We start from the raw sequence: 23,575 nt of genomic DNA on the forward strand, positions 1-23,575 counted from the left end.
GTGCTGATGCGGAGAAGGGCGCCTCGAAGGCACCCTCTGTGCCAGGGGGCTCCGGCGGCCCCCCAGAGACGGAGCGGGGGCGGAGAAAGTCCCCGATGGGGTGTATTGCACCCACTGGCTAGCCTCAGCTCCATCCCCCGGGGCAGGGCAGGGGCCAGGGGCCCCCTTGGGTTGCAGGGCGGCGGGGAAGGGGTCCCAGCCCGGAGCAGGGTGGGACGGGTGGCAGCAAAGGCGGCCCCGGGCCCGCTCGTGCCCAGATCTGCACCAGACCCGGCACCGGCTCGGGGGAGACACTCACCCCGCTCCGTGGGGCGCCCCTTCCGCCGGGCTCCCCGCTCCGTGCTCATGGCGCCGCCGCCCCGCGCCCCGCCACCCCACCCTGGAGCCGCCGCCCCCTTCGAAAGTGAAAACAACCGCCCGGGTGCTGTAGCGGGAGCCGCTTCCGAGAAACCATGTGATCCGGCCGCCGCCCGCTGCCCAGGGACGCCGGGCATCCCCCTCTGCCCGCGGCCCGGGCAGGCGAGCCCGGGGGAGAAGCGGGGGCTCCCCGCGGCCGCGCTCCGCCCCGTCGAGGGACGAGCCAGGGCGGCTAAAGACAGGGCTGCGCGGGGCTCGGGCTCCGGCCCGCCCCGGACCCTCGCTTAATCCGAATTCTAATACTCCCTCCGCAGGTGTAAATGCCAAGCGCTCAAAAGGGGTTGGAAACCCTGCATGCAGCCTCCCAGGCAACCCGGCGGAGACCTGGGCCAAACTCTTAAGGTGCCCAGCTACGAGAGGCATTTGGTCTGGGACCCCTGGAAAGCAACCCCCCACCCCCCACCCCCGGCCCGGCCAGTTGTCCAAAAGCTGCCGGAACGGGCGCTTTGCAGGTGGCAGAGGCCGGGAAATCGTGGGGCTGCGGTTGGGTTTTGGTTTGCGGCGTAGGCTTGCTTGTCTGTGGAGACGCTGCTCTCTGCAGTGTAGGTGTCTGTCAGGGTCCAGCTAGGCTGGGAGCAGGATCCCCAGCTCCAGGACACACAGCCCTGCGCAGATGGACCGGAGCGGGGGTAGTGTGAGCAGCCGGAGGGGCTCTCCCGGGTGCTCGCAGGCACCTCGTGCCCGGGATGTGGGGGCGAGCCCCAAATGTTTTAGACCAAAATTGATTCCCCCCCCCCCGCAAAAAATTCCATTTAGTCAAAGAAAGCCGTTTCTCAAACAAATATTCCAGTGAAAAATTGTCAATCCGCTCTTTTTGCAGAAGCCAGTGTCCCTGAAGTGGTGTGTCCAGCACAGGGCTGACACAGGAGAGGGAATAGGGTGACCAGATGTACCGATTTTATAGGGACAATCCTGATTTTGTGGTTTTTTTTCTTATATAGGCTCTTATTACCCGCCTCCCCCCGTCCCAATTTTTCACACTTGCTGTCTGGTCATGCTCAAAGAGAATCACAGATACTCTGACCCAGTCCTTTCACCCCCCTGTGTTCCCTGGAAGATCCTGCCTCCAGGGGCTGGCTGGTTTAATTCAGTAGGGTTGGAAAGGCCCGTGAGAGCCCCAGGTGCGAGGCCAAACCGATTATCCCCTCAGTGATCAGCAGCAGAGAAGCCAAAAGTGCAGGGAGCCATGCACCCCGCCCTCTGAGGGCTTATCAGGTGGTTCTTCGTCTGCAGGCCCTGAAACTCATCCTACATGCTGGGCAGCGGAGGGCAAAGCCAGTGTTTGTGAAACCCTGTATGCCCAGGGGAGAGCACGTCTCTCCCTCTCGCCTGCGCACACCCCTCTTATTTGTTTATCCATTTAAAGCGAATCCGAAACCTCGCTGGGCTGGCTGTGGGCATGGCTCCTGGGTCCCCTCCGGAGTATATTGATGGTGAGCAGCACTCAGCAGGGTGTTCAGAAGATATCGTAAGGGGGAAAGGGGGCGTGATCTGCAGGAACACTTAGAAACACCAGCTGTTGGGGACCCTGCTCTGCAAAGTAGGTTTCTAAGGTGTTACCTGTCAGCTCTGTGTTCTTGGGGAACCAAGCTGCAGTATCCATCCTGTCTGACTCACGAAGGGCACCCCCTCTTCCTCCAGCCTCTTCTTGAGCCAAAACCGATCAGAAGAAAGACTTACAAAAAGCATACAGAATGGAGAACAGAGATTCCAAGGCAAGAACCGCACTGAACTCTGGCACCAGAAAAGCAGGGAAGCCCTGCATGATGGGGGATCTCTGCTCCAGATGTTAATGACCCCACGCTTGCACACACCCAGCTCAGTCCTTACCAGACCAGTTCTAGTAATAAAGAAATTGGTATCCAAAAGACTGAAGCTGCCTAATTGCATTGTGAGCTCCCTCCAAGGAACACCGCCCATAGCCAGGAATGATCAGCTCCTATTGTCTAGCCTGAACAAAACAATGTTGCTTTCCTCCCTTGAGCCATCAGCTTACCCATAAACAAATCTAATGTCTCCCTTGAACCATTGTTGTTTCCCTACAAAAACCCCTACCCACGCTCCAGTAAGTGTTCTGATGCCTGGATCCAAAATCTGCATCAGCTCCATTGGGACTTCATCTTCTCCTGACTGACCATGCTGGGAGCTCTGCCTGTCTCCAGCACTCCAGACCCTCAGCTACCCCCACCACCAGGGACCCCACCCGGTTCAAGCTTCACGGAGCGGTGAGAACCCAACTGTCTCTCTCTCTCTCTGTTTTTTTTCCTACTCTAGGTATCACTTTCTAACCCTGACTTGTGCGATCAGTTATACTTTGGTAATCAAATTTAAGCTAGATTTAATATTGTAACTGTTTTGTTTGGTTGGTTTCCCGATGGTTATTACCTGGCAATAAATAACTTGAATGCTTAAGCTGATTGCTTCCTTCCCTCCCTCTCTCGCTCTCTCTTGTGATTTTGGTTTCCTCATTCACTCTGCCGCAACGCTTCTCTTACCTAAGCTAAAGATCCCTGTAGCGCCCAAAAATCCTGTGGGGTTTGCTCATCAAGTGGGTTATGACCAGAACAATTGTAACATGAAATTGGGGATCGGGACATGCTGAACCTGAGGCATATGAGGGTGACAGCTTGGAAGTGCTGATTGTCCCAGTCTGCTCAGACTCGCTCTGTTAATGTGTGTGTGTGTGTTCCTCTGATTTTGGGGCTGGAGGAACCCGGCCCTGGGGAACCTAGGTCCTGCAGGATAGCTCCATTGGGAGGGAACTTGCAGAAGGGAGAAGTGGAGCTCCATATGAAAACACACGTGACACAAGAAGTACATTGATAGAATTACAGAAACATACCACCCCAAAGAGTAACCCTAATAAATGAGCGTACCCCCAAGTAACGGGCAAATCTGGTAACAAAGGGCCCAGCTACGCTTGGAGCAGGATCCCCAGCTCCAGGACACACAGACCTGCGCCACTCTGCCGGAGCTAGCAGGCGAGCGACAGGATGTAGGGTGGCAGTCTGAGCCGTGGGCGAACCTATAGGCACCTAATGTCTGGGAGGGGATCTTGCCGGGGGGCTCGCCCCTCCCACTTCCACCCTCTAGTTGGATCCAGCCTAGTGCAGGGAGGTCTCCTCCAGCTGGGAACTACACCCTGCTCCACCTAAGGTTATGTCTACACTGCAACGCAAGCAATGTGAATGCGGTTTATGTAGGCACAGCCTCGTTACCTTTGCTTGAGCTAGCCCAGCCAAACCCAGCAGTGCCCCTATCGCCTGGCCCGTCAGCGGGGCGAGCCCGCCCTGAGCAGCAGGAAGTGGCAGAGCTTGGTGTGCTTGCAGAGTGGGGTTGGCCAGCCGCAGGGAGGGGGAGGTAATCGGAGGTTGAAACCAGCCCACTGCTGTTTAGGCTGGTACCATGAACATTGTTTCTGACCACGCTGGGAAGTCCCTGGCACTGCCTTGCAGTTTTTGTGTCAAGGTGAGAGATAAAGAGAAAGAGAGTCCTGGGATCCCAGCCACAACCACCGGGGGGGGGGGGGGAGGTGTTATTTCATGTCCACAGTGTTTGCTGCTGGCTGCGAAAGGGATGACTTTGGGTCTGTGCTACAAGAGCTATTTAAAATATACAAACACCCCAGTGAGAACTAGCAGGATTCTCCCAGCACGAGCAAGGCCTCAGAGAGGGCTATTTCCTGTCCACGTGGCTGCCTGGGAAGAAGCTCACCCAATCCCCCGTTGCGGTGACTAAAGAGGAGTCCCAGCGATTGTCTGACTAAAACCACCTGGCATCTCTGAACTTGCTGAGTTATCTCAATAGCACCTTTCCTTGAACCATCTCAGCAGCAGTTAGTGAAGTTTCAAACCCCCTCCTGTGAGTTCAAGAAATCCTCGATTCAACAAATGGGGAAACTGAGGCACAGAACTATGACGTGACTTGCTCACACTCAAACAAGCCCATAGCTGAACTGGGTGCAGAACCCAGGCCAGCCAGTGCCCAGTCTCTTGTGCTAGCCACTAGACCACATGGCCTCTCCACATGGGTTTGCCACATAAATATGAAAGCATACCACCAGAAGCAGAAATGGAACCTCACATTTCATGACCCCTAGTGGGGGGAGGGAAGGGGTCTCTAACTTCTTGGAGAAACCCTGATTTTAATATGATTTCATGCAATGGGAGAGAGTTCCAATCTCCTATTTTTATTATTGTGATAACCCTGTGATTCTTGGCATTGCATTTTAGTATTTGTTCCTCCTGTTTTGCTTTTGAGTTTTTTTCCCCCATATTGAAAGCTTCATAGAAACACAATGGCTGGAAAGAAGATATAATTGGTACAAAAGAAAATAAAAAAGAGATTGAACTGCACCAAAATGTCATTGCACTGCAGGAGCATACAAAAGAATGCATGGTTCTGGGGGGTCCATCTATTCGTATCTTGTGCTCTTTCCTTGTGCTCTTTCTAGTCTCTTCTTTTTGCTGCTTGTAAACTTGCACCACTGGCATCACCATCCCTCTGTTACTGAAATGGCTATAACTGAACACACTGTACCAGTTGCAAACGGTGTAGCAAGGGACTATACCCATCATCTCATGTCCCAGGATGTGATGCCTCTATATAAGCATCAGTCATTGAGACTGCCATATTACACTTCAAAGTCATATCCAACTTACTGGTACAAATACCATGCCTAGACATTTCGGCATTACTGCTTCTGACGTTACTCTCCGGGAAGTTAAGCAAGTCTGGTGGTCTCATCTCTCAGGTTTGTCGATATCACCACACTACACCCTTTGATATGACTGGTGGCTAGAAGAAGCCTGGGACTAGCACAATAAAACGCTGCATGTCTAAGATACATCAACAGAGATGAAAATGGACCAGTTAAATCCTTCACTGGGCCCGGCACTAGGTAGTAGGGCCTGATCCAAACCCACTGACTTAGCTGTTCACTTTCATATGCACAGAAAATCACCTAAGACTTTTAAAGCAACAATATCACTTTTAATGGCTGGGTTATAGGGAAATTGACCCCAAAAAAGGACATAATTTTATTGGGTCACATGCATTCTTTCTATTTGTACAGTCAATTCCAGCACTCCTTTCTGAATGGATTCCTTCTATAATGTTTTCTTAAGAAAATCTACAAGCAAATGATGTGGGAAGCCAAAGTCCAGCTGTATAATTAGGTATCCCTATAAAGAAAGAGAGAGACCAGTTATACTAGCTCGCACCACATTTACAAAAAGCTTGCAGTGCTCTGTACATAGAAGTGGATGTAAATTTACTTACCTCCTTTGTGATGATCTCAGGATTTTTAATTTCAAATAGATTGAGTCCTTTGCTGTTCATCAGAGAAGTTAAAGCTGGCTCAATCCCTACGAAAGCAATAAAACCATCCGGTTATAAGTCCATTAACGGTGGTTTGCTATTCCCTCGACAATAAACACATTTAGTGAGACGGTTTGACTGCATAGTAGAAGGGCAAACTTCCCAGGCTGGGTGTGATACCTCTGAGATCACGTGAACTTCAGTTGTCCCTATTTTCACACAATGGGCCTGTTTCCACAATGCCATTACTTTTAAGCGCCAACATTTGTGCACTAGGCCTTGATCCTCTTTTCACGAGGGTCACTTTGCACAGGGAAGACAGTTTTCATCTTGATGAATAGGAATGTGGATCCCACATGGGGATGAACATTAGTTTGTGCCTTCGAAACACACACACACACCAAGGAGCTTTTAACATGCTGGAAAACATGAACAAATGAAACACACCAGAGTGTGATTTTTTTCATGAGTCTGATAAAAGTACATCATAAATCAATCAGTGATACACTGAATCTAAGGGAAACTCAGTTTTGTGCCAAGTTTGCCAATGATGTGACTTTTTTCACACCACTTTACTGGCCACTTTATTATTATTTAACCACGTTAGTGCTGCCTCAGATACTGTGCCAGGTACTGCCCCATGTACTTGGTACACTGTGATTAGATGGAAGATTTTCCAAAGAGACTAAGGGGGTTTAGGTTTCAGAGTAGCAGCCGTGTTAGTCTGTATTCGCAAAAAGAAAAGGAGGACTTGTGGCACCTTAGAGACTAACCAATTTATTTGAGCATAAGCTTTCGTGAGCTACAGCTCACTTCATCGGATGCATTCAGTGGACAATACAGTGGGGAGATTTATATACAGACAGAACATGAAAAAATAGGTGTTATCATACACACTGTAACGAGAGTGATCACTTAAGATGAGCTATTACCAGCAGGAGAGCGGGGGGGAAGAAAACCTTGTGTAGTGATAATCAAGGTGGGCCATTTCCAGCAGTTAACAGGAATGTCCGAGAAGCAGTGGGGGGTGGGGGAAATAAACATGGGGAAATAGTTTTACTTTGTGTAATGATCCATCCACTCCCAGTCTCTATTCAAGCCTGAGTTAATTGTATCCAGTTTGCAAATTAATTCCAATTCAACAGTCTCTCGTTGGAGTCTGTTTTTGAAGTCTTTTTGTTCTAATATTGCGACCTTTAGGTCTGAAATCGAGTGACCAGAGAGATTGAAGTGTTCTCCGATTGGTTTATGAATGTTATATTACATCGGAGAACACTTCAATCTCTCTGGTCACTCGATATCAGACCTAAAGGTCGCAATATTAGAACAAAAAGACTTCAAAAACAGACTCCAATGAGAGACTGCTGAATTGGAATTATGCATGTATGCATCCAATGAAGTGAGCTGTAGCTCACGAAAGCTCATGCTCAAATAAATTGGTTAGTCTCTAAGGTGCCACAAGTACTCCTTTTCTTTTTGCGAATACAGACTAACACGGCTGTTATTCTGAAACCCATTTTTTCAAGTTCTGTGTGTATATAAATCTCCCCATTGTATTTTCCACTGAATGTATCCAATGAAGTGAGCTGTAGCTCACGAAAGCTTATGCTCAAATAAATTGGTTAGTCTCTAAGGTGCCACAAGTCCTCCTTTTCTTTTTAAGAGGGTTGAGAGCATCTCCCATGATGCACTACAGCCAGGGGCTCCCATGGTGCACCACTTCTCCGCACTAAGAAGAGAAAGGGTGCAGCATGGTCAGTGTAATCCAACCAGGGAGCCTGATCTATAGAGGAAGCACCCAAACCACAACTCCCACACTGCACTTCCAAATCAAAGTATTTCAGATTTTGATTTTTCACCAAAAAGTCAAAATTTTCCATGGAAAACAACTCAGTTCTGAACAGCAACCATGGAACAATTAGAAACAACGTGCAGCCACTTCAAACGGCTGTTCGAGAACAGAACTGACAGCGCACGTTCTGCCAGAATTTTCTCCAGAGCATAAACTCACTTGAAATCACTTCTGGGATTCCCGCAACGGAGATGATTCTCTGCAGGAAGTGGCTTAGAGATTTGTCATCCTGAAAATCAAACAGAAAACAGGGGCAACTGCAGAGATCTATAATGACCCCTGAGTTAGCAAGTCGTCTTCCCTGGAGATTAAATGCTCTACTTACCCCAGCTCTCTCCAAAGCACATTTAAAAACTTTAGGCTCTATCCTGTAGGAAAATATTAACCAAGAAAAGATAAAGTCAGTGAGAAGCATCTGAAAAGGCCTTTTTTCCTTGCAGCTAGCACAGGCGAGGTAAGAGACCGGTGGCAATGCACAAGAGACACCAGTACCTACACAGAGTCAGCGAGATGCAAAACCAGTTTCTTTTCTACATACGCAGACTGGATTGTGACAGTGACTTCCTGTGAAGAGAAAGAGACAGTCACATGGTCTGTCTGGCTTCATCACCAGATTCATCTGGAGGAAGAAAATCAAGATCATTCCCTTTTGCCAGTTCAGCATGGTAAAATCCTGTTGAGTCCCTCGTTACGAGGAGCTCTGGGAATGGAAGCTCTGTGATTTGATCAGTGAGGTACGTGTCTAACAAGCGTTATTTATTCCGCCTGTACTGTATGGGTCGGCACACAGCACTGACCAAACCCTTACAGTCCCATCCGCGCATAACTGGGCTCTGCTGTAGCTCTGATAAAGCCAATGGAATTCCAGACCAGAGATGTGTACGGCCCACAGAGTCAGCATTAATATAACGCACTACTGAACACTTTTCCCACAGGACTCTCTAGAAATAACGTCATGGTCCAGGTTTACATGTGTGGATGGGGGTCAAGGAACACCCAAGCTATACTGGCTGGTGAGGACAAACCCCAAGCCTCAGAGAGAATGGGGGGGAGAAACTAACAACTTCAGATTGCTATTTGTCTGCACCCCCCCCAGCACGCATTTCCTTTCCAAACAATGTCAACGTAATGACCGAACGTTAAAGCTATTATTGGTTTGATTGGTGGAGCACTAAGAGTATTTGTGATGCAATACAGAGCCTAGAGTGAGACATGGTCCCTGCCCCAAGGAGTTTGCAACCTCGATTAACTGAATAAGAAACTGACCTTCTCAGAATAGAACACCACTGTGGGCTCTGCTCCTTGGGAGAAAAGGGTGAGTTCCACGGCAACCGATGACCTCACAATGGTCCCTTCAGGCTGGAGGGTGATCTGGGGAGGGGTGAGACTCCAGACCTTAGCCAGCGAGTCATTATAAGAAGTGCCTTGAAAAATCTGCAGGGCACAAGGGGGACAGGATACGGACTAAGTGCTCAAGGCTTTTCTTCGGGACATGGTACTTGATTTCTTAAGTTATGCGAAACATGCAACACACTGTAACCCTTATAGCCCCAGGTTCTTCTCAGTGCTACCCCCACCCCCAGTAATTCAGTTGGGACCCTGGGGGAACGACGCAGGGATGGGGGTTGGAGAAATCCACTCCCTCCCCACCAGCTCTACAGCTGCTCCTCCAGCCCAAGGGGCGAAGTAGCCTCTGCATCCCTTTCCCCCAGCATCCTAGAGATGGTGGGGAGGGGGAAGAACCCAAGATGCTGCATAGTAGCAAATCACCCAGCCCCAACCTGTTCCAGCCTGTTTCCCCCTCCCCTCCCAGTGGTTCCGTGTGGCAAGGGAGAATCAGGACCTCTGTGTTCTGTACTAGACTTTTTGAGTCCAATTGGACAGGGCAGACGTTGACCTTCAGCTGGGTCATCGCCTTCCAGCTCAGGAAGGGCGTTCCTTATGTTTTTCTTTTAATGGAATATAAAACAGTAAAGTGAATAAACAACAGTGCCATGGTCCATAAAGTTAGCTCTGAACCAGCTCCATGGTTACCTCTTGCACAATCCCTTGGTGAGCCTCCATGTCTTCCATTTCAAACATCTCCTTCAAGGAACAACAACAATGAAATTATGAGTTGGCTTGAGCACAATGTGTTCCCAACGTGTCACCAGAACTGGGGGCGGGGGGACCAAAGAATACCCGTAGGTTGAAGGCAACTCCCAAGGAATTCTAAAATGCGGCTGAATTAATATGTAACAGGAAGGGCAGCCCCTGGAGACCACAGGGCAATGGTCTATCTTGAACCAACCAATCACAGGAACAATGTGTGGCTGGAGATCTTTGCTACCACTGAACCAGGCTCTGGTTTTGCTCTCTTTAAAAGTAGGATAAATTACAATACATTGTTCCCCACATCTGCAAATTGTTCCGTCAGCTTCTTCTCCTACCCCTGTCTCTTTGACTGTGCTTTTTCACTCTGGCCGCTGCAGGTTTCACCCACTGGATTTTCCCTCTTCATCACAGTCATTCCCCTAAGCAGAGCCCAAACCCAGTACCAAGTCTAAGCTGCAATAAACCAAGTGCTCTTGTCTACTCAGAACTAAGCGTGGTGCAAGCTGGTATTTCGGGTCTTGTAACACCTTCTCTTCTGCACTATGCTGGGAAAACAAGACCCACAGCGTTTTGTTTTCTGAGGATTTCTTTTTTCTGTCTTAAGATGTGGTTATAGCCAATAAAGTGACTCCGTGTAAGACACTGTGAGGTTGCAGATTTCCTTTTCTCCCAATGATCCCACCGTACATTTTGCTTAGTTTACAAGTCGAAAGATTAATTTTCTATCTGCCAGTGTAACCCACTCTGTCGCACGCAGCCAGTGGCAGATGCTGCTGATACAGCCTTGCTTAACAGCTGAGAATTTTAGCTCAGGAGTTTAGATCCTGAGTTCTCACTTTCAATCCCCACTGCTGACAACCCTCCCATAGGACCAGTGTTATACCTGCACCATAGACTTAACCCCAGGATCTGAAAATCCAGCTGGACTCATGGCAAAGATTCCGCAATCCAGAAAATAAGATGAGTGTATTGTTACCATGAAACAAAATAGAATCCACTTTGCTTTCCCATAACTCTTTGGGGTCTGCAGGGGATTAGTAGATAGGACTCATCAACCAACACACAGGGAGCAGGTATGGACGTCTAAGAAGGTACCACTTTTCTGACTATGATCGCACTGTAGGCTGTATCTCACTGTAGGTTCCCTTCTTCTTTTGGAACCAGATTGCACAGCAAATGAATGCTCTGAGAATTTTTACCTTCTCCCCAAAGTAGGGTGGGGGGAAAGGGCTGCAAAATACTATTTGAGTGAGAGAAAAAGTTAAAATAACCCTGTAATAGTTACCCTTAACTCTTCCCCTGTGATCGTTAACACCAGACGTTCATCCAGGAAAGCTGCCAAGGCCAGAGAGTTCAGGACCTGGTCTGAAAACCAGAAATATAGCATCCTGGACTCAGAGAGCAGAGATGGAGCAAACATGGAATCACTGAAGACGACTGAATAGTTCTTGTACAAAAGCAGACCCTTAAAAGGAAAGAGAATGCATTGCTGGTGACCACCAATTAACCAGCTGTCCTCACCTGGACACGTCATACTTGGTTTGCAATGCAAAGGGCTAGTTGTGTTTATTAAAGCCTGACAGGATAAGCTAAGCAGACACAGATGGAAGATGGGGCACTATACAGCCTGGGCAAAATAATCAGCTACCCCCAATATGTGCAGGGTGTAGCCAGCATGGATAGCTAATCCCAAAGAGGCATGGTGGAGCAAAGAAGCCAGTTGCAGCTCCCTGATTTTAGGGATGAGTCTATGCTGGCCCCATCCCCAGCATAGATGAGAGCAGCTCAAGGACCATTCTAAATCACAGCAGCTGGTTGAAGCCACAAGGGACTGTTATGCCAGGTAGGGACGGCAAGAGCCCAGTAATGCTTCAGCCACACCCCCTTGTGACAAGCTAGCCATCCTATGTGGGAGGCGGGATAGATTCACCTGCACACTGGGGGAGTCCTCAAGAGATCAATTAAGGTGGTGCTGGCTGCGGGGCCCGGAAGACTAGTCCCAGAAAAACGAATACTCTGCCCTTCTAGAACACCTTTAATCTGGGGACCTTACAACTCACTGCACCCTGGGAAGTAGGGATTTATTATCCCTATTTCATAGGTGGGGAAACTGAGGCAAAGAGTCATTAAGTGAATTCAATTATATAATGAATCAGAAGCAGAACCAGCAGGAGAACTCTGGAGTCTTCCTTCCTTAGCCCTTGCTCTAACTGTTAGACATCTCTGCCTTCTAGCCATCTCCACTCCAGGAGTGGGACAGAGAAGAGAACTGGGAAGAAATTAGTCTGAAATGCCCCGCCCTTCATTTGCCCCCCCTCCCCCCCAAATTACTTTACCTTATGATGCGATTCCATGTAGTTTGCCTTTATTACTGGAAACGATGCCAGTGAAATATCTACTCCTATAGCCCCATCCTGGAGGAAATTTGCTGCAGAAAAAAATAAAAACCACTCATTTTACCAACTGTGCAATTTCACATGATCGAGGCCAGAATTTATGAAGTCCATTTCGAACACTAACAGGTTGACTCCTGCAGACTATCAGAAGATAACATAGCACAGTACTAGGAGTCAGGACACCTGGATTCTATTACTATCTCTGCCACGGACCTTCTGTGCCTCAGTTTCCCCACCTCTAAAACAGAGCTAATAATTCTCAATCCTTGCATTCCAAAGTGATGGGTGCCATAGAAAAACCTTAGCTAGATGGACATGAATGGCTTCAGTCTCTCAGGCCTCATGCATTAGTTTAAGATCACTTGCTATCTAACTAATCTAATAAATATTATTTATCCATCCCTGTGGTGTCTGAGAACGTAGGCCAACCAGGAAGGGTGGGATTTTCAAGCACATTTTACATGACTTAGGAGCACAAGTTCTATCAAGTATTTTTTCCCCGTTGGCAAATATTTTCCTACAGGGTGGCACCTAAAGCTTTTAAACCTGCACAGAACTGGGGTCAATATTTCATCTTAAGGGAGAAGCCCCCGGCAAACTGGGATGTCGTTTTCAATGGCTGCAATGAACATTTCGTTTGTCAATTTCTGTTTGGTTCTCAGAAGGACAAATGTCTAAGGTGCTTTCAGGTGCCGGAACCCCAGAAGGGATTTCAAGCAAGGGCGGCCTCGGGGGAACGTTCTGATGGGGATGCCTACGCACGCGACATCAGTTCAGTGTACAGACAGCTGTTCGCTGGTCCTAATGGCTTTGCTGATGCCGTTCCAGAGCTGCTCTCATGGCGTAAATGCCAGCGTTTAACGGCAACGTTGGCAGTTGAAAGAAAATGTAGCAAGTCCATGGGGCAGGACCTGGTCCAGTATCTGAGGCAGCACGAAAGTGGCCCCGTAATAGGACTGGCTAGTAGAACGGTGCGAAAAGAATCACACTATTGACAACATTGGCACCAAACTCAGGTTTCCTCACATTCAGCGAATCATTGATTCACGACGCCCTGACTTCTTTCATTTGACCCCCCACGCACAAAAATCACGCTCTGGTGTGTTTCCAGACAGGTTTCCCACCCCGTCAAAAGCTGGAGTTTGTTTCAGAGGCAGCAGTCCTGTTTGTCTCCACACGTGACCCACTGTCCTATTCACCCATGTGAGAACCGGTCTTTTCTCACGCAAAACGGCCCTGGTGAAAAGAGGAGCAAGGTCTGCTGGGCAAATCCTGGTTCTTAAAGAACCGTGTTGTTGGCCTGAGGCCCGTTGTGTGGAAACAGGGACAACGGAAGAGAGGCTCCTGCTGGGCCCAGGTTCACAGGATCTCCAAGCACCAGACAGCCTGGAGCAGTTTGCCCTTCTGCCGGCAGTCTGAGAGGTCACTTCTGGGTAAGTGACGTAGGTGAACGAGCCTTACTGACTTCCACTGGGGTTTGTGCTCTGAGGTCATTTACAGGCTTTAGAAAGATCCAGCCTCAAGTCTCACGCAGGTGAAAAGCACACACTTCCTGGGTGTGGCGTTCTGCCCCATCTAGTGGCACTGAGACCACTTAAAGAGAGAGATCAAATGAGTCTGCTCTACAGCCTTAGCTAACAGCCAGCTGGCTTTCAGCTCATGGGGTAGAGGCTCACGCACTCAGCTCCTGAGGTCCTCGGTTCGATCCTGCCTGCTGACAACCGAGGTCTGTTGGTGTTACACAGGCACTTCTAATGCAATCTTACGTACCCGATGGACCTGAGCATCTCTTTGGAACCTGCCCAATCACTCTCTCCTCCTGTTTTAACTCAGAGCAGGTCGACTCTGAAACCACCGGGTGTGACTGCAGCCCATATAGACGTGCCCAAGTTCGCTTTGATCTAGCGAACTCGGGTACTACCTGCCCGAGGCCAGGTCGACACTCAGTCGTGAGGTCAACTCAGCTACATCGCTCGGGGGGGTGAAAAATCCACACCCCCCCCCCGGAGCAACACAGTTAAGCCGTGACATACACAACGCCAGGTCGGGGGGCTCATTCCTCCATCGACCCAGCTACCAGCTCTCAGGGAGGTGGATTAAGTACAGCGAGGGGAGAAGCTCTCCTGTCATTGTAGTAAGTGTCTAAACCTAAATGCCACAGCACCTCTGTAGCATTCCAAGTGTAGACTAGCCCTGAGGAATTACCCAGGGGCCAGGGCTGGCTTGCACAACCCACACTGGAGCCCTAGCTAGATAAAAGCTCGCTTAAGAAGATTCACCCCACACGAGTGGAAGTCCCACCCCATAACTGCAGGGTAGATGGACCCTCCATCTCCAGCCTGCGTCGTTTCTTTCCCCAAGCCCCCCACCACACAGGGGAGGAATTCCAATTAGTGCCGTTTTGGTGCTGCTTCCCCTCCCACGGCCATGTCTCGATCCCCGTTTCGCAGGGACAGGGACATTGTCTCCGTCGGGTCTAGCTCAGCCTTAGCGGATTGTGTCTAAGAAAGGAGGAAGACAGAGAAGAGAAAATGGGCAGAACACTTACCTGCTCTGTCCTGTATAAAATCTGCCAGCAGCTGAGCCAGGAGGTTAATTTCTTTACACACCTACAAGGGGAAAAAATTGAATGTATCGGTGTGGGCCAAAAAAACTCCCCCTAGTGTTGCCATGTGTCTAAATCCAAGTCTTGCAGCCCCCGAGGCCTCGGTGTGATCTCACTCATGCCAGTTTTGCACTGGAGTCACTCCTGATTTACACTGCTGGGAGACTAAAATCAGCCTCCTGCTTTTTAAATGTGACCCTCAAATGTCTGACGTTACCCTCTCTTTGGATACCAGCACGAAGAGGTTGCTGTTAAGCAAGGCAGGATGCTCCATGCCTGTCAGCTTGTTGCCAAAACCCTGCTGTCCCGGGATACCAGGGTCTAGAATTGGGAATCCAACCTATTCCTGGCAGCGCCGGTCCAGAGTATTCCACTTAGCCACTAGACCAGCTTCTAAGTATCACTGGGATTCCTCATGGTGCATAAAGTTAAGTAGGTGGCTACATCTTTGCAGGATCAGGCCCTTCATTATTATTATGTACCAATGCCAGAGGCTTATATGGCACTTTGTGGACATAAGACACAGCCTTTGCTTTTCTGTCATCTAGTCGTTTGTGTTTCTTACCTGGCCTTTTAGAACAAGCTTCAAGGTAAATGAGATGAAGTCTGTGAAGAGCTGTTTTAGCCACCCTGGCCTGCGGAGAAGAAATATCGTTACAGAAATGTGGGGGGGCGCCCAATGGGAGCGAAAGCCCGTGGGGACGGTCGCGATGGGCCGTGCAAGCTGCCATGTGCACAACGATGCATTGCTTGAAGAGGGAACTCACTGTTTGTCTCCCTGGAGATGGAGCGTCAGCTTATAGAACGTCAGGTAGCAATCCGAGGTATCGGCCGCCACCCGGCCCTTTGCACACACTGCAGAACACAAAAACCAAACATGGATAGGAAAGGGAACAAAGGCACTTAGGAGTCTGAGGTCTGGTCTACACCTAAAACGTGGGTTGACCTCGCTACGTTGCTCAAGTGTGTGAAAAGTCCATGCCCCTGAGAGACGTAGTTAAGCCGATCGAAGCCCTGGCGTAGACACTGAGAGATCCGCAGAAGAATTCTTCTGTCAGCCAAGCTACTGCTTCTCCAGCAGGTGGATTAACAGCAGGAGAACCCCTCCCATCACCAGAGCAAGTGGCTACACTGCCGTAGGCCTCACACAGCAGAGATCCCCGAAGTGTTATTAACAGTCAATGGGACTTAGGCTCCTAAGTCACTTGGATGCTTTTGAAAATGTTACCTGTGTCTCAACTCTGCCCACTAACTCGTTCTGTGATGCGGGCAAAGTCACTTCATTTCTCCGGGCCTCTGTTTGCCCCTCTGTACTGTGGGGTGAACGCTTGCCCATTGCCAGGCAGCGTTTTGAGAGCAGGAGCACCTGGCTTCCTCTCCAAGAGGACTAGCAAATATCAACTACTCTGGCCCTTCCTGCCAGGATCTCGCTCATCTTTGACTTTAAAGCGACTCCCATATTATGGCGACCCCCACCACAACCAAAAGAGGTGTTTCCTCCACCAGACGTTTTCTTCACAGAAAGCGATTTTTAAACACACTTCTTCCCCCAGCCTCCCAGTCCAAACCACTGAACTGTGGGGAAAAGGTCTGCAAATCATTCCGTGCACTCAGCAACGCTGGCTACATTGCAGTTAGCTTGCAAACAACTGCATGCAAAAAGCTCCTGTCATTCATCTGATGAGACAGACGACTGGTAGGAAGTTTCACCACGAACTTCCGGGTTCTAGTTCTGCACGGACTAGCTGCAATACCTTGGTCAAGTTCCCTTTGCCTCGCTCTGCCTTGCTTTTCCTGTTCATAAATGACGTGTTGCAAGGGATAATCGGCTTAACATTTGTGCAGGGCTCTGCAAATATGACACACTGTTGTCACGTGCCTCACGCTGTTATTGCACCCGAGGCTCTTTGGAGCAGCGAAGCGGTGTCTTAAACCAAAGAAATAACCCAACCCCCTCCAGGTGGTTCAGTATGGCCTAATGGTGAGAGAATGTGGAAGCCAGCAAGGAATCTAACGCCCAGCCTGGGATAAGCCATTGACTCATTTTCCATAAAGTAAGTCACTTGATTTATTACACGGCAGTCAGAAACTGGCTACAGAACAGGAGCTAACTGAAAATGAAGGTGGCTCTTGTGAAGTTTCGCTTCCCCGGATCAAAACCCCCAGCTGACGCAACTTTGTGCAACTCACCCATGGGTTTGTTTCCAAGCAGCAGCCCTCGTGCTAGTCTGGATCAGCAAAAACAACGAGGAGTCCTTGTGGCACCTTCGAGACTAACACATTTATTTGGGCATAAGCTTTCGTGGGCTAAAACCCACTTCATCGGATGCATGCATGGGTTTGTGGGTTTTTTGTTATCCTAAACTGCAAAATAGAGAAGAGGGCTGGTCTGTGGCTAGAGCACCGGGCATGGCCTCAAGAGATCCAGCGCTATTCTCAGCTGTCCACCAATGTAAATCCACGTCGCTCCATCGCAACAATTTACACCAGCGGAGAACCTGTCCCTTTAATCTCTCTGGACCTCAGTTCCCCCTCTGTAAAACGGGGTTCCTTTCTCCTACGTTGTGCCTGCCTTGCCTAGTTAGATTGTCAGCCTCTCGCCGCGTGTCTGTAAAGCACCCAGCGCAATGGGGCCTCGAGCTCGGGTGGGGCCACTCGCTGCTATTCTAACAGAGATAAGCAACAAAAGGGCCATTATAAGCGTCTCACCGCAAAACCTCCTCGTACTGCATGGCAGGAGAGGTTACGCACGGTGCCCTGGGCTCAGTGAAGTTAATCCAGCTGTCGCTAAGGATGCTGTATTCCAGGCTACTTACTCAGTTTAGCGTTGATCTGGAGATCTATTGAGGATTCAATTTCAAAATCAATGGAATGGGTGAGTTTCACACTGTAAGAGAATGGAAAACACTCAGCAGCCGTATCAGTCCTAGAAATAGAAGTCTGGCACATAGACCCCAATGGCAATAGGTGCCTTCTAAACACCTTGAAGACATTAGATGGATTATGCATGACTAGCCCCATTTCTGTCTTCATTAGCCATTTCCCCCTTAATAAAGAGGGCAAGAAATTGTTTAAAAAAACCCATAACCCAGAATGTGCATCCTTCCCTTGTATTCACTCCCTGGGTTTCTTTGCACTGTGAGTTGCTAGCTGATGTCACATCAAGAATAGATGTGGTCACTGATGCACTATTCAGAGCTCAGACCGGGCCCCTCCTTGTCTGTGAAGCTCTCTCACCTCCCTCACCGTCCCTCCACCTGCTTGATCTCATTGCCAAGCAGGATTAAATGGATACAGATTGTTTTGAGAATCCTTTAGGAAAAGTCTGGGATTGTTTACCTTAGAGAGGAGACAAAGGGGACAGGGCACATGTTTATACAATAATGAGTGGGACAGAAAAAGTAGATTGGGGATTTTTGTTCTTCTTGTCTCATAACACAAGATCAAGGGGACATTCAAAACCAGCAGAAGGAAATACTTTTGCACATGACACATAATTAGATGGTGGAACTCACTGCCACAGGAAACTTTTGGGGGCTAAAATTTAGCACAATTCCAAAAGGGATTGGAGATTTATCTGGATGTCAAGAATATCCAGTTACAATGAAAAATGATAAATAATAATAATGTTGGAAGAGATATTAAATTCTGAAGCACAATCACTAACTATTAGAGACAAGCATGTGGGGGCAGATTACCCCACATCTGTCCACTGTGGGCTTCTTACTTCTGGCAGAGACATGCTACTGAATTAAATGGACCTGGGTTTGATCCAATCTGGCAGTTCCTGTGTTCCTACATACTTACAACCAAGCACCGGTGTAGCCATAACTCAGGGTCCCTTTGAAGGATGCTGTCACGTTCTGAATTGCAATGTCTATGGCATCATCTTCCTTAAAATCTACCTCACTGTTTTCTATGGACAAGTCGTTGATCTGTATGCTAAAGAAGAAAATGAAAAGGGTGGATACATTCAGAATGCCCGGCGTGACCTGAATGTGTCTCTTTTCTCCATTGGCCCTCTCTCGGTTATTGTTTCTTGCTAACCTTGTAATTGTACTTAACTCCGTACATTCTCTGGGACAATTTCTAGGAGAGACACGATATAAAGTTGTTTTGTAGCATTGCATTTCTTCTTGGTTGTGTGAGTAATAAATAATAATATAGTCTTGCATTCTTACAGTTGCTTTTGCTGGATTGTATAAATGATCAATAATAATAAGAATAACATAGAATACAGCATCTTTCATCCCAGAGTGGTTACACACTCAACACCTCACTATAAGTAGAAGTTGCTTTATCCACCCCTGAAATGTGTCACCGGTGCCCATGGGTGGCCCTCTGGCACCCTCTGGCGGTGGCTGGTGGGTCACATTTAGAGATTGATAAGCCTGAAACACTGTTGGCTGATACAGCTGACTCGTTTAGCTCAGTCAGCCAGCCCTACGCAGCAAAAACACACACACACACACACACACCCCGCCGCAGCCATGCATCTCAGAGCCCAGGTCAACTGCCTCCGGCTTGGGGCTGAAAACAGCAGTGTAGATGTTCAAGCGAGGGCCTGAACCTGAGATCCCTGCCAGGTTTCAAAGCCCTGGCTCCAGCCCAAGCCTGAATGTCTACACAGTTATTTTTCAGCCCTGCAGCGTGAGCCCGAATCGGTTGACCCACACTCTGAGACTTGCTGCTGTGGGTGGGTTTTGTTTGTTTTTTGATGCTTGCTTGCTGTGTAGCTGTACCTTTAAAGGCCCATGCTTTAAGACACAGAGGTGGCAGGGGCAATCCCCCCGCCTGCAACCCACCCAAGGACGCAACGCTACGAAAGGAGATCCCTCTGCAGCAGCTGTTTGACAGAGCGCACAGAAACACCGCACCATCGCGTAGCAAAGAATACTGCACCAATTCAAACAGCAGAGGACATTTAGGTGGGCAACCGTTAACTACTAGAGATGGGCCCAAATCAGAAGCCCTGGCCCAACGTACTTTGGGAAAGTTCAGATTCTCATGTGAACTGCATGACTCAGAGTCCGGGGATGTGGGCAGTGCTCCGAAACCCATCTGTTCTCAAAGTCCCTGGTGCAGTCGCTGAACTGCTACATGCAGCTCTGCAGGCAGGGGACGCTGCGTGGGGGTTGGACAGCTGTTTAAACAGTGCCGCATGTAAATCACTAACGAATTCAGTCACCCTCCCGAGACGTTTCAGTCACCTGAACCTTTGGACGCCTTCCCCCATTCACTTCACTCTCTTCCAGTAATGTAAGTGAAGCGGCTCACAAATGGTCTTGGTAGGTTGTTAGATCTCTAGCTGTGAGTGACTTATCCAGTGGCAGAGGCCACATTATGCTGGCCTCTATTTTAATCAGGAAATACTTGCATGTGGAAAGGAGCAGAAAGGGCCTCATTCTCCCATCCATGATTTCAGACTGAGCGAATTTGAATCTCCCTTCAACCCTTCTTCCCAGGCACATCCAGGACCTTATTCATAGGCCTGCTGCATTTCATGGTACAAAAGGGAGTTTAGAAAGCGCACGGTCGTACTTACTTCGTTAACCCATAGGTCACTTTGCCAAGAAACGCCATGGACTTTTCCCCACTGATATCAGGGTAGGTTGCATGTCTGAATGCTGCTTGAATGACCTGAGCTGTTTGCTGGTTCACTGGAAGTGGAACAAAGGGACAAGACAAAACGCAATGCAGTTGCATTTCAAAATCAGATGAGCACCTCTTGCTAATAGCATTAAAAGCTGTACGTTTGTGCTTGGCACCTGGCATCCATCCCAGCAGGGAGAAGCTCCCATTAGCTTCATGGTAAAACACGGACTTAAAGGTGTTGCACAGGGGAAGGTCATAGGGGTAGCACCTCCCGATGGCTGATCCGTTCTTTGGAACAGGGCGTCCAGCCCAGATTTCACAATGAGACCAGATCATGCAGGGAGTTTCGTGAGAGCTGTGATCATCCTCATACAGTGCAAGTCTGATCAACCGAGCTCAGAGCGATGGATCTCACCACTGAGTTCCAGTGTTTTGATCTAAGGCCGTTCCCAAACACCAGAGTCAACTCAAAAGGACAGAAGAGTTTCCACAATGGATGAGACCATTGGTCCATCATGACAGCATGGCCAAGATCATCCGATCCTGCCTCAGTGGCAGGTAACCAAAGAGCCTAATGCACCTAGCCAGGTGTGTAGCTCTGCACATGAGGATAAACAATCGCTCCTGACTCTTGCAGTTGATTTCATTATACCATGGAGAATGAGATGAAATTACTAGGGTCATGATCATGGCCTGCACAGCTACAAAATGTTATTAACAGCCATAACATTATCCATCCCCTTTCAGATTCTAGCCACATGGTGTCTCTCAGGCAGAATATAAGTGGCATAAAGCATCATTTCCTTCTAAATATACCAGCCATCAAGTTCATCATCTGTCTTCTTATGCTTGTATTATGGAACAGGGGAACAAGAATAGACTGATTGGTTTTCACTCTCCCCTTTGCAGAATCACAGAATATCAGGGTTGGAAGAGACCTCAGGAGGTCATCTAGTCCAACCCTCTGCTCAAAGCAGGACCAATCCCCAATTTTTGCCCCAGATCCCAAATGGCCCCCTCAAGGATTGAGCTCACAACTCTGGGTTTAGCAGGCCAATGCTCAAACCACTGAGCTATCCCTCCCCGCTGTTCATTACTAAGGCTGGAGTATTTAAAATTAAGTACTAGCACCTTTCATAGGAGGATCTCAAACCCCTTTAGAAAAGCCCCTAATGCAGCAGAGAAACATTGTTTCCCCCCCTGAGAAACCGAAGCACAGAGCCATTAGGTGATTTGCCTTTGGTGCATGGCAGAGCTGGGAATCAAACCCAGGTCGCCTGACTCTCATGCGGCTGCTTTAACCACTAGACCGTGCATCCCCACATCAATGACTGTCGCTGATGTGGTTTTTTTAAAAGGGTCTGGATAATTTCATGACCCCCAACAACAGCTGGAGCTATGAAAGCGAAGTTTATAATGGTCATTAAATGGTGTGAGTATAGATATAAGATGACAAGTAAATCTGTTGCTTCAGGGCATGAATTGGTCATCCGAGCGGTCAGGAAGGAATTTGCTCCCGAAGTACGGCATTGGACAATTGACTCTGAAGCCTCAGTCATTGGCTAACACGGGAGGCTACTGCTGCCTCATTGGCCCAGCCGTCTGATACAGCATAGCACGCCTCCTTTCAATGGGATACTTAACAGTATGGTCCCACAGGCTGACTGCAAAGACTTAACTATAAATGCAACTAGCTGGGGACATGGGGACGGAGAAGGACTGATGTACTCGTAGCTGTCCGCTCTGCCCGCCGCCTGCCTTCCCCGAAGGGAATATAGCCCAATAAAGCAGAGACTTACGCACGAACGCTGCTGGCTTGGTCATTCTGCAGACGATCCCAGTGAGGTTCAAGGAGGACTCTTCAAACGTACAAGCCACTGACGTGCTGATAAGCGCTAGCAAGATCACGAAGAGCCTGGCCATCGTTCTCTAGGTGGAAGATCACAAGGACTGGCTGACCTAGTCCCTGCTGCACCACCAGCTGCTTTCCCATTCCAAACAGAGCTCTTTCGAGACAGGACATGAGCCACTTCCCTTACTTATCCAAGCCATCACACATTTCCTAATCTTCCTATGGCTTCCTTAACCCTTGCAGAGCCACTGTTCTGCCTTCAGCCCGAAGTAGGCAGTAGGTTTAGACAGGTCTGATTCTTTCCCCAAGACTGCTGTAAATCCGGAATAACACCACTGCAGCCAATGGACTTATGCTGGTCTGAGACCTGGATCAGCCCCATGGACAAGCATTCAGGGGGGACAGTGTAGAGGTTTACCCATCACCCCTTTACAGTTTGCCCTTAGAAGAGAGAGAATCCTTATTTTACAGTTATGAGCTGGCTTTGTCCTCCGGTAGCACCTTCCATCCAAAGCGCTTTTCTAAAGGTACCATCAGCATTCAAAAGGCCTCCCCTCCACCAGTGCCCCCTGTCCCGTCAGCCCCTCATCATCAGATGTTGCACTAATTCTGGAAAGCGGTTTGTTTATACTCGTCATAGAGACAGCCTTCTCTGGACGATTGAACGAAACCCTTGAATCTGAGCATCATAAGATACTGAATTCGAACTCCAGCTCTGTCGACGACTCGCTGCGTGGTTTGGGCACGTCTCTTTGTGCCTCCGTGTTCCCATCTGTAAAGCGGGGATGATAATCGGTGACCGGTGTTGGGAGGATTCACACAACAGCTCTGATTAACCACAGCAATAACACAGAGGGGTGATCTACAGGTCTGAGCACAGGTCTGGGAGCCAAGCACTCCTGAGCTCTATTCAACTGGCTGGGACAGTGACTCGGGGCAAGTTACAGAGGCCAAAAGTTTTCAGATTTGGGTGCCAAAAGCCAGCGATCTAAGTCCATATGGCATGTGTCTATAACACACACACACACACACACACAGAACTTCACTTGGCACACAACAGTGTAGCACGCAGTGAAGTGAAAGACGCTGTGTCCCAGGGACACTGCAGGAGTCAATGTCATTACCCCGGTTAGAATTTAGTATGCCTACTGGTGAGACGAGGGGGTCAGTTTCACGTCTCTTCCCAAAAGGCAGAGCTCTCACGCTTCTGGTGCTAACCTTTTGAATCCTGAGCCGTTTGATCAGTCGGGATTTTCTTTGCTGCAGTTCGTAAATAGGACAGAACTTCCTTTGGGGAATTCCTTTGTTCTGATGTCAAAGGTGGTGCAGGGAATCTAGTCTGATTGTTTTTCTGTAAAGATATCCTGAGCTGGAAAAGTGACTAGCCTCTGGTATGGAGGTATTAGCGGTCATTGACCTGCAAAGGGAAACGAAGTTCAGAGAAG

General features: G+C 48.8%; 1 protein-coding gene across 1 annotated transcript; it reads right to left on the reverse strand.

Annotated features, from left to right (window-relative positions):
- Positions 1-5,420: 5,420 nt before the first annotated feature.
- CETP (cholesteryl ester transfer protein) lies at positions 5,421-22,201 on the reverse strand. Its single transcript, XM_077831181.1, has 16 exons — positions 22,078-22,201; positions 20,229-20,343; positions 18,491-18,625; positions 17,500-17,570; positions 15,451-15,538; positions 15,249-15,318; positions 14,627-14,687; positions 12,019-12,110; positions 10,968-11,147; positions 9,623-9,673; positions 8,855-9,022; positions 8,085-8,152; positions 7,914-7,956; positions 7,748-7,817; positions 5,698-5,783; positions 5,421-5,600 (listed from the first exon to the last, which is right to left on the reverse strand). The coding sequence occupies exons 1-16, from the start codon at positions 22,199-22,201 to the stop codon at positions 5,526-5,528; spliced, it is 1,497 nt and encodes a 498-aa protein (XP_077687307.1). The 3' UTR covers positions 5,421-5,525.
- Positions 22,202-23,575: the final 1,374 nt, after the last annotated feature.

Source organism: Eretmochelys imbricata, chromosome 12 (assembly GCF_965152235.1).
Source record: "Eretmochelys imbricata isolate rEreImb1 chromosome 12, rEreImb1.hap1, whole genome shotgun sequence".
Classification (NCBI taxonomy): Eukaryota; Metazoa; Chordata; order Testudines; family Cheloniidae; genus Eretmochelys; species Eretmochelys imbricata.